General features: G+C 29.2%; 3 protein-coding genes and 2 long non-coding RNA genes across 8 annotated transcripts; 4 read left to right on the top strand and 1 right to left on the bottom strand.

The window, feature by feature from the left end:
- Positions 1-4209: 4209 nt before the first annotated feature.
- On the bottom strand, positions 4210-5833 carry LOC107888005 (uncharacterized). The gene is made up of 3 exons (XR_001681238.2): positions 5583-5833; positions 5438-5507; positions 4210-5336 (listed from the first exon to the last, which is right to left on the bottom strand). It is a non-coding gene; the product is annotated as an uncharacterized lncRNA (long non-coding RNA).
- Positions 5834-9135: 3302 nt separating this feature from the next.
- On the top strand, positions 9136-11088 carry LOC107885990 (expansin-A4-like). Its single transcript, NM_001398406.1, has 3 exons — positions 9136-9396; positions 9507-9825; positions 10543-11088. Exons 1-3 carry the CDS (start codon positions 9246-9248, stop codon positions 10850-10852), a joined length of 780 nt encoding a protein of 259 aa, NP_001385335.1. The 5' UTR covers positions 9136-9245; the 3' UTR covers positions 10853-11088.
- A 3077-nt stretch (positions 11089-14165) lies between these two features.
- LOC107885991 (uncharacterized) lies at positions 14166-15563 on the top strand. The gene is made up of 2 exons (XM_016809777.2): positions 14166-14368; positions 14514-15563. Exons 1-2 carry the CDS (start codon positions 14308-14310, stop codon positions 14945-14947), a joined length of 495 nt encoding a protein of 164 aa, XP_016665266.1. The 5' UTR covers positions 14166-14307; the 3' UTR covers positions 14948-15563.
- A 2465-nt stretch (positions 15564-18028) lies between these two features.
- LOC107885993 (uncharacterized) lies at positions 18029-19168 on the top strand. Its single transcript, XR_001680598.2, has 2 exons — positions 18029-18580; positions 18892-19168. It is a non-coding gene; the product is annotated as an uncharacterized lncRNA (long non-coding RNA).
- A 1397-nt stretch (positions 19169-20565) lies between these two features.
- On the top strand, positions 20566-23251 carry LOC107885994 (uncharacterized). 4 transcript variants are annotated; one of them, XM_016809778.2, is made up of 3 exons: positions 20566-21341; positions 21812-22069; positions 22334-23251. In XM_016809778.2, the coding sequence occupies exons 1-3, from the start codon at positions 20735-20737 to the stop codon at positions 22831-22833; spliced, it is 1365 nt and encodes a 454-aa protein (XP_016665267.2). In that variant the 5' UTR covers positions 20566-20734; the 3' UTR covers positions 22834-23251. The 4 variants fall into 4 exon arrangements, with proteins under 4 accessions (XP_016665267.2, XP_040963826.1, XP_040963832.1 ...); XM_041107898.1 differs by having other exon boundaries at positions 20726-20903; positions 21019-21341; positions 21812-23251; XM_041107892.1 differs by having other exon boundaries at positions 20567-21341; positions 21812-23251.
- The last annotated feature ends 2831 nt before the right edge of the window (positions 23252-26082 follow it).

Below are 26082 nucleotides of genomic sequence, written 5' to 3'. Positions count from 1 at the left end.
TGGCATGCACATGCACATAGCTATGAGGAAAATTTAAAAAAAAAAATGAAAAGGAAATTAATATTTTTTCCATATGCATTTTTATCTAATGTACTTGTATCGGATAAACCATTCACGGTTTACTATTTAATTTTTAATTTAAATTTTAGGATTGATTTGATATTTTAATATTATTAGATTTAAATTTTCATGATTTTATGATCAAAATAGATTTATGGTTTAATTGTGACTTTGTTTAATTTTATATTTAATTTATTAAATACAGTTTAATGAGTATAATTCTATTTTAGTTTTAAAATTGATTTAATGAAAATTATTTATTAATATTAATAGCTAATATTATTAGATTTAATTTTTTATGATTTTGTTACTAAAATAAATTAGTGTTAATTATGAAATTGTTTTCTTGTACTTAATTTGTTAAATACAGATTAATGAGTATGATTCTATTTTAGTTTTAAAATTGATTTAATGAAAATTACTTGCTAATATTAACATTTAATTATGAATTTTCATCAAGTCAATTGTAAAATCGTAATTAAACACTAACGATATATTTGGTTCATTAGAATGAAATAAAACTATAATAGAATGTTATTCTACGAAAATAGAATACAGCTATAATGAAATAAAATTAACATAACAATAATTTGGTTGGATGAAATAAAATAGACATGGAATAGGTATTACTAGAGGTTCTCATGGGCCGGGTTCGGGCCGAACCCAGCTAAAAATTTAGGCCCATTTGCTAGGCCCAGTCAAAAAAATGAGACTAAAATTTTGTCCAAGTTCGGCCTACTCATATTAAATTTTTCATATAATTTTTAAATATATATATAATACTAAAAACATTAAAATAAATATTTTTCAACAAATTTAAAATAAATTTTTAAAAAATATGTATAGTTAAATAACACTAAAATAGATGCAACTTAACAAGCAAATACCTCTAAAATAATAACAAAATTAACAATAAAACAAGTGTTATACAATATTCAAATAATAACAACAAAATAGTAGTAATATAATGATGAAATGGTAGCAAAATAGGAAAAAGACGAATAAGAAAATAGCACTAAAACAACAATAAAATAACATTAAAACAACAAAAAATAGTAGCCAAAAATCCTTACCCAATGCCCGGCTTATTTTTTAAACGGGCTTTATTTTTTTACCAAGCCCATTTTTCGGCTTATTTTTGCCCAAATCCTCCCACTTTTCGGGCAGGCCTTTGAACAAGTAGCCTAACCCATGAGCAAGTCTAAGTATTATGTTGTTTGACTAAACAAAAAAATATTTTAAAATAAGTAAGGAATAGATTGAAAATGACAATTTTATCCTTAAATTAAAAATAATACTTTATTATCATTATTATTAGCATGTTATAAAAATTTTAAGTACATTATATTTATTGATAAAATAAAAAAATATTTATGATAAATTCTTTATAAAAATTTAATATAATTTATTAGTAATTAAAATATAAATTATATAATAATATTTAATATAAAACTGAAATGGTCATTAAATACATGATATTTTATTAATATTATTAAACATTTATGTAAAAAATTAACATTGTTATCTTTAAATATTAAATATATAATTTTTGCTAAAGATAAATATCGTAAACATAAGCTCCATATTAAAAATATATATATGAAATTTGTATACTAAATAATATATTAAACTTATAATACATCAATAATCTATACTTTTTAGGGAAAAAAAAAGGGGGAAATTGAGAAGTAATGTCAACAAAATATATTTAGTGAATAGAGTATCGTAATATATTAAACTCATAGCGATAAATTTAGTCCCTAATATTTATATTTTTTGTCAATTTGACCCTTTATCTTTTTAGGTAAATTTGGCACTAAACCTTTTAAAAAAGTCGAATTTAACTATTGATCTTTAAAAGAAGTCGAATTGTTATTTTTAACAGAAACATTGACTAAAATGTTAATTTTTAAAGCATGGCACCCCGCATGGTAATCAACATGTACTTCATTCTATTTTTAAAAATTTTATGAACTTTTTATATACTTTTTTTAAATTTTATTTTTTAAATTTTTTTCAAATATTTTTAAAAATTTTAAATTATTTTTTGAATATAAAATAAATAGTGTAACATGAAATACACATGAATTGTCACGTGGGTTGCTATGCGAACATTATTAAAAATTAATATTTTAGTTTTTATTTCTATTGAAAAAATGATTTGATTATTTTTGAAAGGTTAATTATCAAATTTAATTTTTTTTAAAAAAGAATAAGACCCAAATTGATAAAAGATGGGTTGAGGGCTAAATTTGATATTATGCCTATATTTAAAAAAATGCTTGGACTATTTTTCATAAGTACTTAATTTTAAAATTGTGAATTTAGTCCATTGTATTCTATTTTGATCAATTTTAGTCATTGTACTTTAATTTAAAATTTTAGTAATGACTAAACAGTAAGAATTAAATCTATTTGTTTAAATTCAATTACTAGTCTTGTATTATGCATACAGTTGTAGATTTAGTTCATATTATTCAATTGGATCATTCTAAGTCCCTATATTTTTCAAAATTTGAAATTTGAATCTTAACGCCAATGACAACCATTAATCCATTAGCAAAATTTTTAATGAGTAATATCTAGAAATAACAAGCTAATATAACATTACATATGATAATTTATTTGCTGCATTAGATTTTAAAAATAACATAACATAACTTAATGAATTGAATAGTTATCATTTGGTGAAGATAAAAATTTAAAAAATTAAGAAATGTAGGGACTAAAAATAATTAAATTAAAGTAAAAAAATTAAATCCGTAACTTTCGCAAAGTATAAAAACTACTATAGATTTGAACCAACTTTTTATAACCCGTAAAATTGTGACATATCTCAAACTAAAATGAAAAAAAAGAAAAGAAAAGGAAAGAAACACCGTTCCGTCCCTTTAATGATTTAGGTTGAAGTAAAAGTGTGAATGGCTTTCATGCATCAAAGAATACAGACTTATTTAATAAAAATAAATTGAACAATTTTATTGAATAGTTTTTTTTTAAGCTTATTTTTCACTTTAGCTCTTTTCTTTTACTAAACTATTATTTTATTGGAGAATTTAGTCCATGGAGTAAAATAAAATTGACATGTGATGTTTTTAGAATGTGTTGCGTCATTCTCTTTTATTTTTTTATTATTATGTATATTATATTAATTAAAAATTAAAAATATATAATATATAGCATATAACATATAACATATAAATAATTTAAAATTAAAAAAATATTTTTAAAAATAGAAAGTAGAAAATATATCAATGTAAATTCTAAAAAGTCAAAATAATATATAAAAATTAAAAAATTAGTTAAAAATTTGAAAAAAAAATTAGTTAAAATTTATAGATTTAAAAAAAACCCTCAAAATTTTTAAATATATATTCTAAAAAAATTATAATTATTTTTGTAAAACACCTCAAAAAATATATAAAATTCTAAAAATCAAATTAATATAAAAAATGAAAAATTCTAACTCAAAAAATATAAATGATATAATTTGAAATTTTCATAAAAAATTAACTCAAAAATTGAAAAAAATTCAAAACATATAAAGTATATAAAATATGTAAAATTTAAAAAAAATTGAAAAAAGTATATATAATTTCTATAAAAAAATTCTTAAAATTTTTAAAAAATAAAAATAAAAAATCAATTTCAACAATGAATGGTTGGTCAACAACCAATTGTTTATATATATATATATTAATTTCAATATACTTTAACACCACATGTGACATTTTAAATGGTTGGAGGTTTCATATGGTAAATTTTGATTGGTGCCACATATTATTGATTTTTTTAACATTATTATAAAAATTGGATTGAATTTGGTAATGAAAAAGCATGTAATGCCCTAAACTCAGCCTAAACATTATAACTGAATCCTGAGGAGTTACATAAGTTTATTTTAAAATCAGATTTTAAATTCAAAAATGTGTAATGGAACAATGTCAACTTGATAAATTGTTTTTCAGTTTTTAGAAAAATGCTGATTAAATCTGTTTGATTTTATTATAGAAAACACTTAAGTGATTACTTTATTTTACAGTGAAAATTTTTTAGTATTAAATTTTGAAAACCGTGACTTAGTTTGTAATCTAATACTTTGAAGTTTGTAAAATTATAGTTTTAAAATATAATATAGCAGTTCATGACGATAGAGAAAATTCCAAAACAAATTACAGTCTGAAAAGTCCAAAAAAAGTCCATTAAAAACCAATTTTTCGAAAGAATCTAGTTTTTGAGTTTCCACCTGCCATCTAGTTCTAAGTTTGCCAATTACCTGAGAAGATGAAAACAAAGGGGTGAGCTAATGAGCGCAGTGTGTAACTCAACCCATACAACAGAACAAATACAAATATAGTAACAAATATGAATACAAATGCAATTCAAAAATAGATATAGTTGCAAATACTAATACAGACACAAATGGAGATGCAGATGCAGATAGATGTCCTACCCTCATCTGCTACACATCATCTCCGTCCATCCCTACACACCAATTAGGGTAACGAATACCCATCCAACGCCCCACACTTATAAATGAGTGTATGTCACTTTTCAAAATAGCGCAATCAAGTTGTCAGATATAATACAATAATCCGCCAAAATCAAATAAGTGTGGTCAAGCCACCAAATCAGATATGCTTAAACTACACATAAGTCATCCCGAGTTGCCCAGCAATGATGACCCGCCACCTTGGGTTGCTCGACAACGATGGCTTACTAATATCAGTATGCAATGAAACTGCCAGAACACTTCCTCCATCACATCAATATCTCACCCAGTGCACATGTCAGAACGTATTACATACTCAGATGCACATAAATGAATCATGCTTAAACATATTCTCAAATTACAAATCAGAGGCAAAAATTATACCACAGATATGCTCTCGAATGTTATACATACAATATTAGTATTTAATATCATGTTTTCAGAAATCTCATTGACAGTGGTAGAATATCAGATTTCGTATTCATAATACATACAGAACACATTTCGAAGCCAATGATATAACTAATTTTGAATTGCACTTCAAATACAACCTAACAAAATTTTACGAAAAATGGCCCACACGCCTGTGTGGCCACACAGCCCAATCAACCCAGCCAGTGTGATCCACATGGCTTGACACACGGCTATGTGACGTCGACAATAAGCTTTTTGGCATTACGTCGTTCGCTATTTTTTGAGGTTTTCATTACACACCTATTCGTTTTTCGATGTCGATACAACCACGAAGATCCCAAAACCTAAAACGGTGATTAAAACCGACAATCTGAGCAATGAAACACCAAATTTTAAACCATTAATTCGGCCACGATCGCTACCAATGCCTTAACAAAATGAAAATCAACCTTTCGACAATCGATTACTTACCCAAAACCATAGCGGCAGATCCAAAATCCTTAGTTTTCCGTTTTCCGCTCCTTTCACAATCTCCTCCTAACTGTACCAAACAATTAAACTAAAAACTTACTTCCTAATCTCAACAATGATATATCACAACAAAACGAGACCTTACCTAACTTTCTCAAACGTGCAAACAACACCACGTAAAAGAAGTGTCAATGATGAATCAAGAGGAACACAAACGAATAAAAAAATCTTTGAAAAAACCTGGAATAATCAGCAAAAGGTTATATTTTTTTCCTTTACTGTAACAAGTGAAAGAAAGAAAGCAAGGGGAAAAGAAAACCAACGTGAGAGAAAGATGGGAAAAGTGAAAGGGCAAAGTGGGGGAGGGAAAGAGAGAGATTTTTGGGAAATTATCTCAAAAATAAAATAAAATAAAGTTTAAAAATAAAATACTAACCTAGGTGAGAAGCAAACATATGCCCGTTTGCACGGGTAAAGATTCAAACACAAGATCAAAGGTAAGTTAAAGTTTTACCATTAAACCAAGATGCTCATTTTAACATTAATTGAGAAAAAATAATATATAACTCTAATATTCAAAGTGAGGGGTTGGGCAAAATTTAACAAAACTCAAGGAAAATAATTTAAACCCAGAACCCCTCACATACTACTCACAACACTTAATCACTGAAGTAGATTAATTACATTGACAATTTTTCTACAACCTTAATTCAAAAACAGAACGTGACTACTCTTGATTTCGCTAATCTAATTTTTATTGATCTAATTTTCAAGATGTGACAAAGTAATTTAAATATCAAACCATGACAAAAAAAAAATGAAAAACGGATATGATTGGAGCACTAAAGTGTGGATTAAGCATTTAATATATTAGCATTATATCAAATCTGTAGAACAATAGTCAAAAAGCATAACCTTAATCTTCTCAAAACATTAAACTAAAGCTACTTTCTGCACTTATAGATAAGTGATAATTTAGTCCACTTATTCTTTCAATTAAACCATCGTCAATTTTTCACACAGAAAAGAAGAGTAGGCAAATTATCCCTAACTTAATAAAGTATTTTCGTGCTTTTGTAACCTAATAAAGTGCATTTATTGACAAAGCTCGTAGTTAAGCATGCATGTTGTTTGAAAAATGAAGTTATGAAAATTCTAATTCTATTTTTATAATTATTTTTAAATGTATGATTTGTTAATTAAAATCTGATTAATTAATCTTGATTCGTATCTAAAAATTCGATTTGATGAATCTTAATTTAAATTGATTTAAATTTAAATTCATCTAAACTTGAAATAACTCAAACATAAAACAATCCAAAATTAATTAAAATGAATTGAAAAAGTAACTTGAGATGACTTAAATATAAAGTGATCAGAATTTGAAATATTTAAACTCATATCGAGTTGAATTTAAAAATCCTAAACTTCAACAAGTAATTAAACCAATTAATTTTTAAACTTCAACAAGAGATAATCTATTAATTTTTAACCTTGTACAACAAGTGATTTAAGTCTTAATTAGACATAATCATGAGTCGAATCACATATAATAGATATTAATGATAATGATGGAATTTATTAAACTAATTTATTCGAAAAATTAGAAGTACAGAAGGTATGACGATATTACTACAGTAAAGGTACTAAATCTCAATACATACTAGATCAACTAAAATCAATCATCACTATAAAAAATGGATTGATCAAGTGGATTCGATTACTTGATTGAATCCAACCCAATCTAAAATTGAATGGTCAAAAAGCATTACCTTAATCTTCTCAAAACATTAAACTAAACCATCTTTATCGACTTATAGATAAGTGATAGCTCTCTTTAGTCTAATTATTCTTTGAAATAAACCATTGGATTATCAAATCTTCTTGAAGGTAAAAACATAATAGACACAATTATGCCTAACTTAATGTTTTTGTCGAAATCCAACTTTTGCTGTATTCTTTAAAAAAGAGAGTATTTTCGTGCTTTTGTAACCTAATAGTGTGCATTAATTGACAAAACTCGTAGTTAAGCATGCATGTTCTTTGAAAAATGAAATCATAATTTTTCATGTTTTTGTCCTTTTTTATTGAAACAAAATATCATTTTATAAACTACATTTGGCTGTCAAATTTGACTCATAATGGAGAATTGAAGGTTATCAACTTCAACATATTTATTTTGAAATGATTCGAATACAAAAAAATTCTAATTTAAAATGATTTGAAATTAAAACGAATTTATTCAAAAACTCAAATTTAAAATAATAAAAATTTGAAATAATTTGATCTTAAAACAACATGACATTAAAATCACTTGAACCTAAATTTAATTAATCCAAATTAATCCAAAAAAGTTCAGAATATAAATTAACTCAATTTAAATTGACTCACTTGATAAGTCCAATTGTCAAGTATAAATGCATTATTTTAAATCTTAAATTTCTATATAGAAGGATAAGTTTAATTTGAAAAGGAAAATATATTTTTTAACATTTAAATTTAGTTTTAATGTTCAATTTGATACTAATATTTTTTATCTACATTACTACATGAATTTGACTCATATCACACATTTCAATCCATTTTTGTAACATTATTGAAATGAGATGACGTGGAACGATAAGGTTGTTACATATGGTGCACATTCACATCATCAATTAAATATACTTACCATGTAAACAAATTCTATTTGTTACATTATTTTAATAAAAAATTAATTGACATTAACTTTGTTAGTGAACAATAAATTTGACCATTGGCCAACATTGGCAAGCAGTGATTACTGTTTGTCAATGTTAATTAAAGTCATAAAAAAACCGTGTTTATTATTATATCAAATACACATGTATGCTAAGTCTTAACATTATATTTAATCGATCTCATTTTATTTTAATAATGTTACAAAAATAAATTAAAGAATGAATTTGAACTCGAATTAATATAAATTTAAGTAGCAATATATAGTAAAAAACGACGGGGTGTTAAGGGCAAAAAAAAAAGTATGGGGGCGAGTGGTTGGCAATTTGGCATAGTATGTGCCCCACTCACAGTTAAAAGTCCGGCGGGCTGTTCTATAAGAGCCGACGATTACGGGATTAAGTGGGTCCCTATCTCCACGTTATAGATGCTTTGTTAATTGTTAAGCGCCATGGGGGGTCTTATGTTAGTGCGTTGAAGCTTTGATCCATATAACCTTACCATATTGGTTCACACAATTTATAAATTGGTAGATGGAGTTTCTTCTTTTCCTTTCTTTTATATGATTACAAATAATACATTTAAATAATAATTAAAAATTAATCTTTGACAATTAAAATATAATAAATTAAAATTTAAATAAATTTAGATAAAATTATACCTAATATAACTTAGGTATGTATAACCTTAAATCAAAATAAATTTAGACAAAAATCACATATAATAAAATTTAAACAAAAATCTTAATTCAATGGTAATAAAATATGTATGGATATGTTTTAAAAAGATTAATCTCAATTTTTAATAAAAATTACAATTAAACAATTCTTTTTTAAGAAGAATACTTTTGAGAAAAAAATATAAATTGGTTTCAAACAAAAGCAACATTAATGATGATTGGTTTGAATTTTCCTAACAGTGGGGCCCTAAATCCATCCTTGAAGATATAGACCCCCTTCTCTTTAAGTACCCCCCCTTCACTCTATCCCTTAACACTCACCTTCAACCCCCATTTCTCTTTGGCTATAACCCTCACTGCCTCTCTATTATAAAAAAAGAAAGCGAAGATTTAGACTTTTATCATAGTGTTGAAGTAATTGAAGGGGAAAAAATGGCAATGGTGAATGTAATCAGCGTTTTGATCTTTATCTCTTCAATGTGGATGATGGGTGAAGCTAGAATCCCAGGAGTTTACTCTGGTGGAGCATGGCAAAATGCCCATGCCACGTTCTACGGCGGTGCTGATGCTTCGGGCACCATGGGTATGTTATATGTACCTTCATTAACCCCCCATTTTTGCCTCATTTCACTCCTATCCCTCAAATGCTTCTAAAGAACCCAGTCCTTATTTCACATTTTTCTTTCCTTGCAGGCGGAGCTTGTGGCTATGGGAACTTGTACGGCCAAGGGTACGGAGTCAGCACGGCGGCACTGAGCACGGCATTGTTCAACAACGGGTTAAGCTGCGGTGCTTGCTTCGAGATAAAGTGTGCCAGTGACCCAAAGTGGTGTCATTCGGGGAGCCCATCCATCTTCATCACGGCGACCAACTTTTGCCCACCAAACTATGCCCTCCCAAACGACAATGGGGGGTGGTGCAACCCTCCTCGCACTCACTTTGACCTTGCCATGCCCATGTTCCTCAAGATTGCTGAGTACCGTGCCGGCATTGTCCCCGTTTCCTACCGCCGGTATGTGCTCTGTTTCTTATTTAGTTTTTGGTTAATTAGACCAGAATGGTTAAATTTTACATTAGTCCTTCAACTACAGAAAATTTCAATTTGTTGCATTTAATGTGAAAATGAACAGCTGGACCGAAAAACAGAATATGATTAGAAGGGTTAAATTGAAACGAATTGAAGTTGAAGGATCGAAACGAGTAATGAAACCTCAGTTTTAGTTATGAAGAATACCTATTTTGGCTTACACAAATATTAAATGTTTAATTAATGCGGTTAATGCATAGGAAGCCTATTTATTTTGGTTAATCTCTGTATTTTATAAAAGATTAAGAGTGTGTGTCGTATTTATGATGCAAGCTTGGGTGAGGTCTGTGTCAGAGCGGAAGAGTTATTACTGTCTATCTCTGGCCATTTTGAATTTTACCAAAATACCCATATTCTGTTTCCTCTTTTACTCACTAACCTTATCTTTTTTTTTTGTCGGATCGAAATTGAGCTCAGATGAGCTGGACTTAAGTTTAGAGTAACATGTTGGTACACGTGAATATATTTTTATTTAATTAAAAAACATTCATTATAAAATGAGAGGACGACTGCACAGTCACCAAAGTACTTGAAGACCAATTTTGGAACCTTAATTCTTGTCTTGTTGAACAAAAACCAACAATCATGCTCCGTGTTCCATGTTAAAACAAAAGGGCTCACGGTTATTATATAATTACGCAGGGTGCCATGCCGGAAGAGGGGAGGGATAAGGTTCACAATCAATGGCTTCCGTTACTTCAACTTGGTGTTGATCTCCAATGTCGCGGGTGCAGGGGATATCGTGAAGGTGAGCGTGAAAGGCTCGAGGACCGGTTGGATGAGCATGAGCCGGAACTGGGGTCAGAACTGGCAGTCAAATGCAGTTTTGGTTGGTCAATCATTATCATTCAGGGTGACAGGCAGTGACAGGCGCACTTCTACCTCTTGGAACATCGTTCCTGCCCATTGGCAGTTTGGTCAAACATTCACCGGCAAAAATTTCAGGGTTTGATAGATTTTGCAACCCCTCCCAAAAAAAAAAATAGCTAATATTAAGTTTAACCCCATAGAACTTTAAACAAAGTTTAGGGTTTTATTCGAAAAAAGGAATTGATGTTTTCCCACCATAATCCATCACACCTTTTTTACCCTTGATCTAGGGTGAAGTTCCATTTTAACCAATTGGACTTGGTGTTGCTTACACTTCTTTTTGGATGGATGTCAATTGAAATTTTAAGTACAAGGGTTTTTTTTACTGAACTTTTATTTTGCTTTGTATTGTTCTGTGGTGTGAATTAAGGGTTTTTTTTTTAATTTTAATTTTAGTTTTTAGTGGTAAAGGAGAAAAGTGAAGAAAAATAGGTGAGGACTGAAGTGGCTGCACAAAGATGTAGCCCGCAGCCCAAGTGTTGAAATGTAGTACTGGATTGGGGAGTGTCTCTTTATATGTTTAGTTGAATTTATATATATTTGGTTTGTTTCGTATCCAATGTGCTTTATTTTGTCTCAATGTTTGGGTTGTATTATAAATTAATATTAATTTAATCAATTTATATTATTTAAAAATATTTTATTTTTATTTTAACAAAAGTTAATAAAAATATACATATTATAGAATTTGAACCTACACTTAAATTGGATTAGTAAAAGTTTAAATTTACTAAATTAAAATTTTATTTTTAATGTTCAATTTGTTGCTTTTAGTTGTATCAATGTTTTATATATATAAAGTGGGTGATTGAGTTAATGTTATGAGTCAACTTGATATCAATTCAATTGTAAAATTACTAAAATATTTTTATTTTGAAGGGTAATTTATAAAATTATAAGGGCATTTTCATTATTTTTCATACATATATATAATCTTCAAATAAAAAAAATTAAAAAATATTATTTAAAAATCGAACACAAAATCGATAAATTCATATAAAACCCTGTTATTTATAATAATAAAAAATTCATTCAACCATATTATAAGTGTGATAAAATTTAATATATTATAAAAAAAAATTAATAATAAACTTTTATATATAAATTGAAACCTTAATATTAAATTTTATAAAATCTTTTGATATCAATATCAAATCATCAAAATCGAATGAAATAGAGATTTAAAACCCCTCAAAATGTTTATTTATCTAAATAGTAATATTTAAGAGCATTCTTTATAGAAAGAGATGAGATCTTACATATTTTATTGACCCCAACGTTACATCTTAGGTTACTTTGGATATTTTCCTTAGACCCATTAGTGTATTTGACAATTTATTTAATAATTGAATTTGTTTATAATTATTTATTTTTATTATGAATTACTATAATTATTTGTGATTATATATGCGGTATTTTTGAATAAATTGAGTGTAGTTAAAGTTAGGAATGAGTGTTCGGTCGAATTGAGTTGAAAAAAATTGAGTTAGTTGAGTTGGTGAGTTAAAAATTATCATCCTAACTCGATTTTGAATTTTCTTTTCAAATTGAATCAAGTGAAATGAAATTCTAATTAAATTAAGTCGAATAATTTGTCCTAGTTAAATTAAAAATAAAGTTAAACATGCCAATTAAAAATTTTGTTGACAATAAAGACTAACTTTCAAGCTACAACATATAAATTTGAGACTATATATATTTGAAAACTCTTTCCAAGCAAATATTAGAATAACAAAATAATTTACTATGGTAAAATAATTTATTTTAAGTTTTCAAAATTACCATTTTGGAAAAAAAATCTTTTCACAATTTAACATTTTTATATAATTTTTAATTTTTATATTTTCTGTAATTTTTTATAGATATTTTAAATTTTTGAAGATTAATTTTATTTTGTTGTACTGTTTTTATTAGGACTAATTTATTTATTTTCGAAATTGATAGGGACCCAAATGACTTTTACACCTATGTTCTTATTCAAATTATAAAAATTCAATTCGGCCACATCTAAGAAAACTGAATTATTTATTTGAGTTGGTTCAAAAAATTGGATAACTAGAATTATATAATTTAAATAGGTTAAAAGTAAAAAAGTTTTTTTAGTAAAATATATAAATATTAGTGACCAAATTTATTATTAAGCCTATTATGATATCTCACACAATTTAAAAAAAATTCATTCTAAAATGTAAAATTATAAATGAAAATATAAGATTGGATGAATGTAAATTAAAATGTAATAACTTTTTATTCATTAAAAAATAAAATTATTTTATAATTAAGACATCCAAATTGGGAGGTGACATCATAATAAGGTCAGAACTCCAAATGAATTTGCCGAAATTACTTCAGTGAAGCCAGAGCACATGGGTTGTGGGTCTTCCCAATCTTATCCCTTTACGCGCTCTGGTATTTTGGATGATTTTTTCTTACTATTTGGCCAAAATTTTTATATGTGATAAAGAATGGGTAAAATTTTATTCGATTTAAAAAAATAATTTTTTTTAATTTTTGAGTTAATAAAATTGAGTTATTTGAGTCAAATCAAAAAATTTGATTTGAGTTTTAAGTTCAAGTCTAGTTGAATTTAACAATTCGAATAATTTGAATAACAAATGAGTGTAAATACCCTTTTAGTCATGTCAACTTTAAAAATAAATAAATTGTTCTCTCTCAACAAAAGATACAAAAAATTTAAAACATTTATAAAAATTTCAAAATTTATATTCTAAAAAAATTATAAAAATTCTAAAAAATGTATAAAAAAATTTAAAAATTAAAATTTTTCTAAAATAAGAATTTTGAGACCTAATTAATGATTCAAATTTATCATACTCAAGTATCATTTTTTTATTATTTTGCTTTTAAAAAATTTAAATATATATGGTTTAAATTTTATATACTCTAATATGGAATTAATTATACTATAACAATATTTTTATTTGACATGTTTAATTCTTTTTAATTTTACTTGAACAATTTCACTCAATTCAACTTGACTCGAATTTCATTTCACTTAACTCAATTCGAAAAAAAATTTAAATTGAGTTAGGATGATAAAATAAAGCTCATGAACTTGATTAACTCAAAATATTTTTACTCGATTCGATCGAATGCTGAACCCTAATAAAAATAACAATTAAAAGTGATCTATTATTATAAAAACTGTACTAACTATAGTTAAAATACAATTAAGGAATTTGTCATTAAAATAATTTACTTTTATTTAATTTAATTATTGGGTTTTGAGGGAAAAAGATATTTTAGATTCCTATTTGACCTTTTCGGCCATTGGATTCCTTTGTGCTAATTTCGTACGGCCAGGCTTTATGGCTGGTGGGCTCTCCTTTGTTTAACATTTCTTCTTTTTTCTTATTGAGGAAAGAGATTAATAGTCTTTCCCCTAATGATATGGTGAGATGCATATTGGATTAACATTAAGTTCCTAGCAATTCCAAAATACATAATCATCCTTTCCACCCTCAACACTTTCTTACTCTTCTGCCTAAATCTCCTTACAAGGGTAGATGGAAGTGGATGTGTGGTTTTTGTGGCAGGAGTCTACGGGATTCGCTTATTATTGTCTACTCTGCAGTCTGTAAGTATTATCATCATGCTATTTCCCACTCATATTCTCTTCCGCAACAAGATGACTTGTGCAGAATTTGTTACGAGGAAGTCGATACGTTACCATTGCAATGCTTCTGATTGCGGTTATATTGCTCATGTGCATTGTGCAACAGATAAAGCAATTTGGGATGGAAAAAGTATCCCGGAAGACTATGCTGAGAGGTCCATGGAAGCTCTTGATGAATCTATAAATTGGATTACCGATGTTGTTGAAGAAATGAGTTTTGGAGAGAATACGGTAGCAGTTGAGATCAAACATGCCTACCATGATCACAATTTAGGACTCACTTTTAGCGGGGAGATGAATGATGATGGCCAATGTGATGGGCGCATGAGGCCTATCTCAACTCCTTTTTATAGTTGTGAGCAATGCAAGTTTTTTCTCCATAAAGAATGCGCTGAACTGTGGAGAAAAATACGACACCCATTTCACTTGCTTACACTCACAAATTCATACACAATTCTTTCTTCAAGATGTAGTGGTTGCCGAAGACTTCACCATGGATTTAGCTACAAATGCAATGATAAAGGTTGCAAATTTGAATGAGACATTCGATATATTTTATTATTAGACACTTTGGAGCGTCCAAGTCATGAGCATTCCTTGTTCCTTGTCCACAACTTTTCAGCGAATTGCAATGCTTGTTATATAAAAAGAGACCCATGGAACATGGCAAATAGATGCACAAAGCGCTGTGATTTCACTTTAGATCTAGAATGTGCCATAGTACCACTCACAGCTTGGTACAAGCATGATAGACATCCTGTTACTTTAACCTGTTTTGATGATTCTGATCCTTCTCAACATTATTATGATTTGTATGAGTATGAAAGGCACCCAAATTATTGGTTTTATTACTGTGTTAAATGTGATAACTCTCTCCATTTTGGATGTGCTTTTGGGGAGTGCCCATTTCTAAAACTTTGGAAGCAACCTTGATGTGGGTTTTTATCATAAACACCCACCTCGGCTCAGTATTGTGAAAAACATATGGGATTGCCCTCTATGTAAAGAGTGTGGTAAGATTTACAATGAACAAGCTCTCTAATGTAACGAATCTGAATGTAACTTTAGCGTCCACTTGAACTGCTTTTATGATATAGCACTGCCCACCATGTTGACTGAATCATTTTAATGATATTCCAAGCTCGCGTTTGTGAAATAGACAAGTTACAACTCCACAGATCTGTATGTATTAATTTGCTGACAACGCTCATGGCTTTTGCTATTCATTATGTTATTAATGCTTGAACACTTCAAGTTGGTTTAGATGAAGCACAATTTGTAATCAGTTATCATATTTTCTTCTGATGGGTTGTTATCATTTGTAATATGGAGCAAAGTTCAGTTTAATTTGATTTATATATAAACCAGTGTCATGTTTTGCTCAAGGATGGAACAAGGTTAGTACCATCTTTTACCAAACATTAAGAGAAATTGCAGGGAATGATTATAGGAATTATAGGAGTGTATGAATGGATTTTGAATCCTTTTTTACGAAGTTGAGTTAGTTTTCGAGCTTAATCAGGATTTCGATAGCTCACTTTAAACTTCTTATAAGTATGCCCTTTTTAGCTCATTCCATTTAATCTTTTCCTCTGTTCCAATTATTTTGTCACAAAAGTAGCCAAGTTATCCATAGTATATCTATTAATTTTGAAAGCTACATCAATGGACATTTGTTGAAGGATGGTCAAGTATGTTTTAAGAAATCTGACAATTTGTTACAAATTGCAAATAATTTTAATAAATCTAAGGTACCGAAATAGAAAATGATGGTTGAACTAATAATGAAAATAAATTTACATAAAATTCTATAATTTTAACTCCACATAGAATTACAAAACTATCACATTATTTTTTTTATTTTTATTATACTCTTAAAAACATATCATTCACCTAAAGATGACAACAGAATGAGACAAATGTGTTAATTTCTTTTTAGTATCGAGTCGAAATTGTTGAGCTGCATTTTAATTTAGTCCATTACATGTATCAGTTTTACATTTTACAACTGTTGAATCTTTGTTGGTTGTAAATATCCTTAATAATTTTTATCGAAACAATTTTTGAAAACGGGAATCGACTTTGTTTGAGAGTAAAAATTAAAACGGGAGTCGCCACCGATCTTTATCAGGTGCGATCGGATCACCTTTGTTTTAATAAAACGTTTTAGTTTATTAAAACGGTATTTTTGGTCTACGAAACTCAAGAGAATGGGTTCGGGAGTCAGTTACGTGCGAGGAAGGATTAGCACCCTCAACACGCCCAAAAATTGGTACCAAATCAATTAGTTTGTGTCTCAATTTCGAATAGTTGAAAACCGGGAACGGATTTGAAATACTATCCTTTGTTATTAGCATCGATTTTAAAATTCTCTAATTAGCTCAAAACGATTGTTAAAGATTTCCTCGTCTCGAGATATCGAAGTATCACATCCCGTAAGTTAGGAAACAGTACCATAAACTCTCGAGCACAAGTTTGTCTTTGATTTTAATTGGAACTCCGTGTATTTTAAAACTCAAAAGGATGTTTGACAATTTAGAATCAACGAGAAAATCGAAATCCCGTAAGTTAGGACACAATTTGTCGATGTTCTAAAACGCGAAACATTGCCTTATTTTGAAATTTTTGTTTTTAAATAGTAGCGAATTAGATATTTAATTGACGTGTTATTTGTTTGGATTAAAAAACAAGAGATTCAAGTTGGATAAATATGTTGAATCAATGTATGATATGACTTAGGCTAGATAAAACGAAAATATAACATGGAGTGTGGAATAATACAACAAGAATACAAGCGAATGACAGTAATGAAAATATGAATAGGCTAAATATAATACGCACAATGATAATAATCACGTAACATACGTCATTTAAAATCCAATATTGAAAATCAAGGAAAATGAAGTAAAAATAAAACAACATCAAGCAATTTCAAGTAAATAGTATTATTTAAAAAAAATAGTGTATAAGAATAATTCAAAACGAATAAATAATAAAAATCCTCAAGTAAATAATATATATAAACTTAAGGTAAATAATAATAATACGATTTGAAATAAATCATATATATATAACTTTTAGATAAATAACACATAAAATAATTTAAACTACTTAATATGTGAATTTAAAATATGATATGTAAAATTTTAAAATAAAATGACATATAAATAAAACATAAAATAAGTAACATATAAAATAATTTGAAATAATATATAGTAAAATAACTAATTAAGGAAATATATATATCCTCACAATCTAAAATAATATACAAGAAAACAATTTGAAATGAAAACTATAGATCAATTTCAAATGAATAATACATAAAACAGTTTTAAGAGAACTAGTATATATATGAAAAAATAAAATAAATAAAATATAAAATAGTTTAAAAAGTAAAATAAAAACAAAAAGAAAATAAATAAATAAATAAATAAACAGAAGCAAATTAAAAAAACATGAAGTTAATGTGTCTGGGACTGCTTTGCAAGGCAACAATAAAAAATGGGGCATAATCGTAAATGCCAAAAGCTACCAGGGACTATATTAAAAACGCGCGAAAGACCAAGGCTCGAAAGAGCAAGTATCCCAGGCCTTTTGATGTGCAGCGTTTCAGTGGCCAGTTTCCTCAAATGGACGGAGACTAAAATGAAAGGCGAGACAAAATCATGTGGCAAAAGTTTAAAAAATAAAAAGGAACCTTGATGAGACGGGCTACAAAAGCGGAGGACCCACTGCGCAAATAGACCAACGGTCAAAAAGGCGCGGATCCTCCACGGGCACGGGTCGGGTCATACGTAAGTGGTCCAAAAAGGTGCCGTTTTGGCACCTGGACTCCTACTCCCAAACGGCGCCGTTTGCTTCTTATAATTTAAGGCCCAATTTTTTTTTAAAAAATTTCATTTTAGCCTCCAACTAAAAAAAAATTGTTAAACCCCCTCTCCCTCTCCTCTTGTCTTCGACCGAGGGAGCCCTCAGCAGTCCATCGCGCCACCGTCGGGGCCGAAGGCCGGCGTTGCGTGAAAGGGATCCTTTAGTCCCGTTCCAGGTGAACCCGAAAGGCCACGTTCTCCGAACTTCGAAAATGCAAGTGAAAAAGTCCCCCTCTTCCTTTTTAAAAAACGACCCCAGCGACGGAGATGAGGACTCCGATGACGCGACCACAGGATAACTCCGGTAAGTTTGTTCTTTTTATTTTCGTTTAGAGTAGATTTATAAAAAATAAAAGAAAAATAAAAGTATAAAACGAAAAGACATGAAAATGGAAATCGAAATCAACCTTTCTTTTGTATTCTTGCTTTTCGATTGTTAGTGTTCGTAAAAAATTACAAAAGGATCGAGAATGGCTTTTATAGCCGAATACATGCCCGTTCGATTTTCTTCTCTGTTTGTTTCTTCTTTGTTTTTTTGCTTTTTGTTTTCTGCTTCTTTTTTTGTTTTTTCCTTCTTTGTTTTTTTGTATTTTGCGTGTCTTGATTTGTTTGCAGGTGGTGTCAGATGCGCGTGCTGCGGCGGTGGCGTGAGGGAAGCTCTGCGCGAGGTGGCCAATGGTGAGGAGCGGCGGCTGAAGAGATGGGGGCTAGGGTTGTTGAAACGTTTTGGGTAGTTGGGCTAGGGTTGTTTGGGTAGTGGGCTAATAATTGAGTTTGAGTTTGGTTCAATTTGGGTATGTAATGGGCCATTGGGTTTGGACTGTTTAACATTGTAAATGGACTATTGGACTTTAATTTTATTTATTATATTTTGGATTTTATTTTTGGTTTATTAGTTTGGGTTTATTTTTGGTTTGTTGGTCTGAGCCAAAATTGACTGCTACAATTATAATGTATTTTGGAATATAACCATCTTAGTAAATAAATTTTAAAAAGTAAAACAAACAACAAAAACATGAGGTTACACACTTTTTTCTTTCATGCTGGTTTGGAAAATTTTAAATAAAATACAAATTATTTAAAGACATTTATTAATTAAATAAAACTTTAATGTGCTAATAAAATTACAGTGGTTTGCTAGTGCTTTGGTATTGGTTGGAACAAGTTTCATTCGTGAGAAATTGGGGAGGGTTTTATTTCTGTTTTTGAGTTCTAATTCTGCTTTTGCTGCCAAAAGCCATTTTAATGCACTTTTTTACTATAATAATTCGATTTTAGATTATTTCTAAGGTAGATCAACATTCAATTAGGGATAACCATTTGACTAAATTAAGTTAAATTGAGTAAAAAATTCGAGGTAGTTGAGTTGAGAAATCTTATTTTATTATCTTAATTTGATTTGGAATTTTTCTAAATCAAATCGAGCAAAATAAGATTTGCATCGAGTTGAGTCGAATAAATTTATTTGAGTTAAATTAAAAAAATCTAAACTAGTTATAAACCTTGTTGACAATATGACTAAATTACAAGTTAAAGAACATAAATACTATATATATTTGAAATTTTTTTTTTAAAAAATAAAACAAAAAAAAATAGTATGACAAACTTAATTTGATAATTTATCTGTTTAACGTCTAAAATTTATTATTTTGATTTTTTAAAAAAATATAATTTAGCATTTTTATATTTCTAAATATTTTTAGTTATTTTTTTGAATATATATTGATAAAATTTTGGAAAAGCAATATTTTATAAATATTTTGAAGTTTATTTTGAATTTTTTGTTTTTTACCGGCACCAATTTGTACATTTTCAAAACTATTAGGGACCCAGGAGATGTTTACATTAATTTATTAATCAAGTTGTTAAAATTATTTAAATTATTCAAGTTTTAAAATTCAACTCGAAGTCAAAAAATCGAATGACTTATTCTAGTTATTTCGAAAAGCCAAATAATTTAATTTGATTAATTCAAAAATTAAAAATATTTTTTTTTTCGAATCGAATCAAGTTTTACTCACCTATAATTACTAATTTGAAACATTTGCAGTAGAGAAAATGAAGATATTAAACCTGGCAATCTATTTAATCACAACTTTAAACTTTTAATCCATTGATATAAAAACTGCAGTAATTATAGTTAAAAAATTATTAAGGCATTTGTCATGTAATTTCATTATTTGGTTTTGAGTGATTCTGAATTCCTATTTTACCTTTTCGGCCTTTGTGCTAAATTTGTACCACCAGCCTTAATGGCCTCTCCCTTTATTTATCATTTCTTTTCTTTTTTATTGGCATTCACATCAACTCCCTACCAATTCCATTCTTTTCAATTTTGTATGCTAGTGGTGGAACTGATTGACATCCCCAAATTACCTCCTCCTTTTAGCACCATTTCCTTTCTTCCTCTCACCATTTTGGTAAGCACGAGGCTTAACCACAACCAAGTTTTCATCTAATGGATCTCACCCTGTCTGAGACTAAGAAAAGGGGGGAGATGGAACTTCAACATTTCTCCCATCACCATCCTTTGCTCTTCATTCAACACCAAAGTGTTACAGATGAAGCAGCTCAGTGCTTTGGGTGTGAGGAACTTATAGACGGTCCAAGCTATGGCTGCAATGACTGTAAGTATTATCTTCATAAGAGATGTGCGGAGTTAGAGTTAACCCCCCACCTTAATCATCCTTTCCACCCTCAACACCTTCTCACTCTTTTGCCTAAATCTCCTTATAAGGGTAGATGGCGCTGTGATTTTTGTCGGAGGCGGCCTTCTTCGGGATTCGTTTATCATTGTGATCCTTGTAAATTCGATCTGCACATCAACTGTGCTTTGCTTCAATCATCCATTGCTCCAAATTTTCCTACTTCTTTGCATCAACATCCACTGTTCTTCATTCAAGACCATAACGACGAAGTCAATCGCGATTGCTCCGGATGTATGAAACCATTATCTGGTCCAATTTACTATTGTTTAGATTGTTACCTTTCTGATAAACGCTGCTTTATCCTTCATAAGCAATGTGCAGAACTACCTCTTGAGATTAATCACCCCTATGACCGCCGTAAGCATCCCCTTACTCTCTTGCCGAAACCACCTACTCATCTTCACAACTGTAGCTGTTATTTGTGCAAATTCAGTGGGAAGGGTTTGTTTATTCTTGCTCTTTTTGCAAGATTGAGCTTACTCTTGATGATTTTTTCTCGCCACAAACAATCACGAATGCAAGTCATGAACACCCATGGATGCTTCTATCAAGACAAATGTCATTTATTTGTGATTTTTGTGGCACCACTGGAGATCGCACCCCTTATCTCTGTGCTACATGTAACCTTCTTGTCCATAAAAATTGCATTTCATTGCCACAGAATATCATGATAACGCGACATCATCATGTTATTTCTCACTCATATTCTCTTACGCAACTAGATGAGTTGTGCAGAATTTGTTACGAGGAAGTCGATACGAGGTATGGCAGTTACCATTGCTCTGCTTCTGATTGCAATTATATTGCTCATGTGCATTGTGCAACAGATAAAGCAGTTTGGGATGGAAAAAGCATCCCTGAAGACTATGATGAGAGGTCCATGGTAGCTCTTGATGAATCTATAAATTGGATTACCGATGTTGTTGAACAAATGAGTTTTGGAGAGAATACGGTAGCAGTTGAGATCAAACATGCTTATCATGATCATAATTTAAGACTCACTTTTAGTGGGGAGATGAACGACGATGGCCAATGTGATGGGTGTATGAGGCCTATCTCAACTCCTTTTTATAGTTGTGAGCAATGTAAGTTTTTTCTCCATAAAGAATGCGCTGAATTGTCGAGAAAAAAACGACACCCATTTCACAAGCACGCACTTATGCTAAAAAAATCAAACACAAGTGTTTATCCATTATGTAGTTCTTGCAGACGTTTATACCATGGATTTAGCTACGAATGCGATGATAAAGGTTGCGCATTTGAATGTGACATTCGGTGTATTTTATTATCGGACACTTTGGAGCATCCAAGTCACGAGCATTTATTGTTCCTTATCCATAACTTTTCAGCGAAATGCAGTGCTTGTCGTAGAAATGGAAACCCATGGGACATGGCATATAGATGCACGAAGCGTTGTGATTTCACATTAGATCTACAATGTGCCACACTACCACTCACAACTTGGTACAAGTATGATAGACATCCTCTTACTCTAACTTGTACAGATGATTCTGATCCTTCTCAACATTATTGTGATCTGTGTGAGCATGAAAGGGACCCAAATGATTGGTTTTACTACTGTGCTGAATGTGATAACTCTCTCCATTCCATATGTGCTCTTGGAGATATCCCATTTCTGAAGATTGGAAGCAACATTGACAAGCTTCCTTTTCATAGTCACCCACATCCATTCACTATTGTGAAAAACATATGGGATTGCCCTCCATGTAAATTTTGCGGTGAGGTTTGTAATGGACAAGCTCTACAATGTAAAGAATCTGAATGCAACTTTAGCATCCACTGGTTTTGCCCTGCAATATTTCCCAGGTTCTCCAACTCTAATGAATGATATTCCAAGTTCGCCTTGGTGAAACAAACAAGTTTCAACTCCACAGATCTATTAGTATTAGCATGGGTGCGCCGATTTGCCAACAACGCTCATGCCTTTTGCTTTTCATTATGTTATTAATGCTTGAGCACTTGAAGTTTGTTTAGATGAAACACAATCTGTAATCAGTTAATCATCTGTTTTTTTATTGGGTTGTTCTCATATGTTTTCTTGTTGGGTTGTTATGTTCTGCTCAAGGATGGAACAGAGTATATGAATGAACAGAACTCCCACAAGGTTAGTACCGTTTTCTACCAAACATTAAAAGAAATTGCAGGGAATAATTATAGGAGTGTATGGATGGATTTTGGATTTTTTTTTATGGAGTTGAGCAAGTTTTCGAGCTTAATCGAGACTTTGATAGCTCACTTTAAACTTCTCTTGAGTATGTACTTTTCCTTTATTCCAATTATGTTGTCACAAAATGAACCAAGTTATCCATAGTATATCTAGTAATTTTGAAAGTTCAAATGCTCGTAGTTTACTCTTGCTAAGTAAAAACTGCCAAAGCTGGCGATTGGAAGTTACATCGATGGGCATCTAATTACATTTGTTGAAGGATGGTCAATAAATCATTTAAAGTATGTATTAAGAAATCTAACAATTTGTAACAAATTGCAAAAAATCTTATTAAATCAGGTTTCCCAATCATTGAGCTAATAACCAAAATAATTTTATATAAAATTAAATAATTTTAACTCTACAAATAAAATAAAAACACAGTTGTTTTTATATATATCATTCATCTAAAAATGACAACAGAACGAGATAGATGTATCAATTTTTCTTGATTATCGGGTCGAAATCGTTGAATTTGAAGTTTTTATGCCTCTGTCCAACTCACCGGCATAATTTAAATACTCAAGTCGCGAGTACAATGAGAAATTTTTTTTTTGGTGAGGATGATGAGCGGTATTTTAATTTAGTCATTTGAATTCAGAATATTCTCAGTTAGGGGTAAGCATCCGATCGAATCAAGTCGAATTGAGTAAAAGAATTCAAGTTAATCAAGTTGAGGCGTCTTATTTTATCATCCTAATTCAATTTAAAAATTTTTCGAATCAAATTGAGTTAAGTGAGATTCGTGTCGAGTTAGGTCGAATACATTTCTTTGCGTTAAATTTTAAAAAATTAAATTGATCACAAACCTGTTGACAATATGACTAAGTTCCAAGTTAAAAAACTATATACTATGGGATAAATCTCAAAACTATATATGGACTTTGATTTAATATGTAATTTTATACATGAACTTTGATTTTATACAATTTTATACATGAAATTTTGATTTGATTTGATTTAATTATCACAAATTATTAATACAATTATTGATATAACACCACTTTATATTCATATATTGCATATACAAATAACTATATTTAACCCAATATAAAAGTAAATTGATGTATTTATTTTTCTAAATGTGTATGATTGAAACAAAATTAAAGTTTCATGGATACATTTGAACTACAATCAAAATTTCATATGTACATTTGCACCAAATTAAAGTTGATGTATCAAATTACACATTGAATTAAAGTTCATGTATAATTTTGAGATTTATCTCTAAATACTATATATATTTGAAAATTCTTTTAAAACAAAATAGTAGAAAACAAATTATGAGAACTTTAAGGGTCAATTTTGTCATATGTCAACTTTTTTTTTAAAGTTCTTTAAAAAAAATTTCATTTTCATTTGTTTTAGGATCAACCCGACTTCTTGAAATTTTTAGAAATAAGATTAAATTAATAGAAAATATAAATATAGGAAAGTTAAATTTATTATTATGGTTGTTGTTGACATTCCATTAATAATTTAATCGGTGGATGATTAAAATGCTGATAACAATAATAATTAAGATTTTGTTTTTAAAAATTGAATGGCCGAAAAAGAAACACATTAAAAATTGAATGTAAGAGAAAATAATATAGAAGCTATGATAGAAGAAAAGAGGCATACAACAGCAACTAATAGTATGGGGAACTCGTTTTTAGCCCACGATTACATTCCTTTGTTATATTTAAGAATCAAATTCTGCAGCCACCAAATTTTAAATCCCAAACGATTTTTGTGTTCTTGCCTTTGTTTGTTCTTTTTATCAACTAAAGCTACCATATGGCAAAGTCTTCCAGCCCAAATAGCATATTTTCTTCTTTAAACTTTAGTCTTTTTGGGTGTCAAAAACACAGCTGGTGAATTCAGAGCAGGAAAAAAAGAGAGTATGTTATGTGAGTTGTAATTATTAGAAATAACTCCAAAATTTTTTAAAAAATTAATTAAGAATACATAATTCAGATTTAATTTTATATGTATGTGACTTTTTTTAAAGAAGATTCCACTATAAAAGACTATTTAAGTTTAATTTAATTAATGCTTGTTGCAGCATTACTCTCATACAATTATAATGAGTAAACTCTCACACTAAAACTTTTTTCAAGTTAGTGTGATGAGAATAAAATCTCTAAAATTTTTCGGCCCATATCAACCACCATTAATATTGATATACAATTTGAGATAAATAAAAATACGTTTGATTGCATGTTTGTTAAATAAGAAAAGATAATTACACTACATCTCTTCAAAATTCCTTCTTTAGCAAGATATATTCTTCGTTTTTATCACTTTTCATTGCATAAAATCCTTTAAAAAGTGATACAAAGATATTAGCATAAACATAATGAAAAAAATTCAAGTTTTAATACCTCGGTGAATTGTTGCGCTTGTCGTAGAAAAGGAGACCCATGGAACATGGCATACAGATGCGTGAAGCTTTGTGATTTCACTTTACCCTAAGTTATTTTGATGATTCTAACCCTTCATAGCATTCCTGTGATTTGTATGAGAATGAGCGAGACCCTAATGATTGATTTTATTACTATGTTAAAAGTGATAACTTTTTTGAATCCCATCTAATGGCTTGATGGTTAAGGGTGTTTATCACCTTAGATGTGGCTTGGGTTCAAGTCGCACAAATTGCGTTTATTGTTTGGGTTTTGCATTGTTATTATAATTCACCAAAAAATAATGATAACTCTTTTCATTCCAGATGTGCTGAATGTGATATCATCTTTAAAATAATTTTGTTAGTTACTATTAATCATTTATTATTATCTATCAATTATTTTTCATTATGTTGCTTATAGGAATAAATTATGAAAACAACCATCCAATTAAATAAGATATTTAAATTTTATTAATCAACTATTA

This window comes from Gossypium hirsutum, chromosome A03, assembly GCF_007990345.1.
Source record: "Gossypium hirsutum isolate 1008001.06 chromosome A03, Gossypium_hirsutum_v2.1, whole genome shotgun sequence".
In the NCBI taxonomy this organism is placed as follows: Eukaryota; Viridiplantae; Streptophyta; class Magnoliopsida; order Malvales; family Malvaceae; genus Gossypium; species Gossypium hirsutum.
Note: the sequence above shows the minus strand (reverse complement) of the source record. Positions and strands in the feature narration are given on the sequence as shown.

Coding starts and splice junctions, on each gene's coding strand:
- LOC107885990 (NM_001398406.1), top strand. CDS start 9,246: ATGGCAATGGTGAATGTAATCAGCGTTTTGATCTTTATCTCTTCAATG. Junction 9,397..9,506: donor TGATGCTTCGGGCACCATGG/GTATGTTATATG, acceptor CTTTCCTTGCAG/GCGGAGCTTGTGGCTATGGG. Junction 9,826..10,542: donor GTCCCCGTTTCCTACCGCCG/GTATGTGCTCTG, acceptor ATAATTACGCAG/GGTGCCATGCCGGAAGAGGG.
- LOC107885991 (XM_016809777.2), top strand. CDS start 14,308: ATGTGTGGTTTTTGTGGCAGGAGTCTACGGGATTCGCTTATTATTGTC. Junction 14,369..14,513: donor TATTGTCTACTCTGCAGTCT/GTAAGTATTATC, acceptor ATTGTGCAACAG/ATAAAGCAATTTGGGATGGA.
- LOC107885994 (XM_041107892.1), top strand. CDS start 20,735: ATGGATCTCACCCTGTCTGAGACTAAGAAAAGGGGGGAGATGGAACTT. Junction 21,342..21,811: donor TAATCACCCCTATGACCGCC/GTAAGCATCCCC, acceptor ATTGTGCAACAG/ATAAAGCAGTTTGGGATGGA.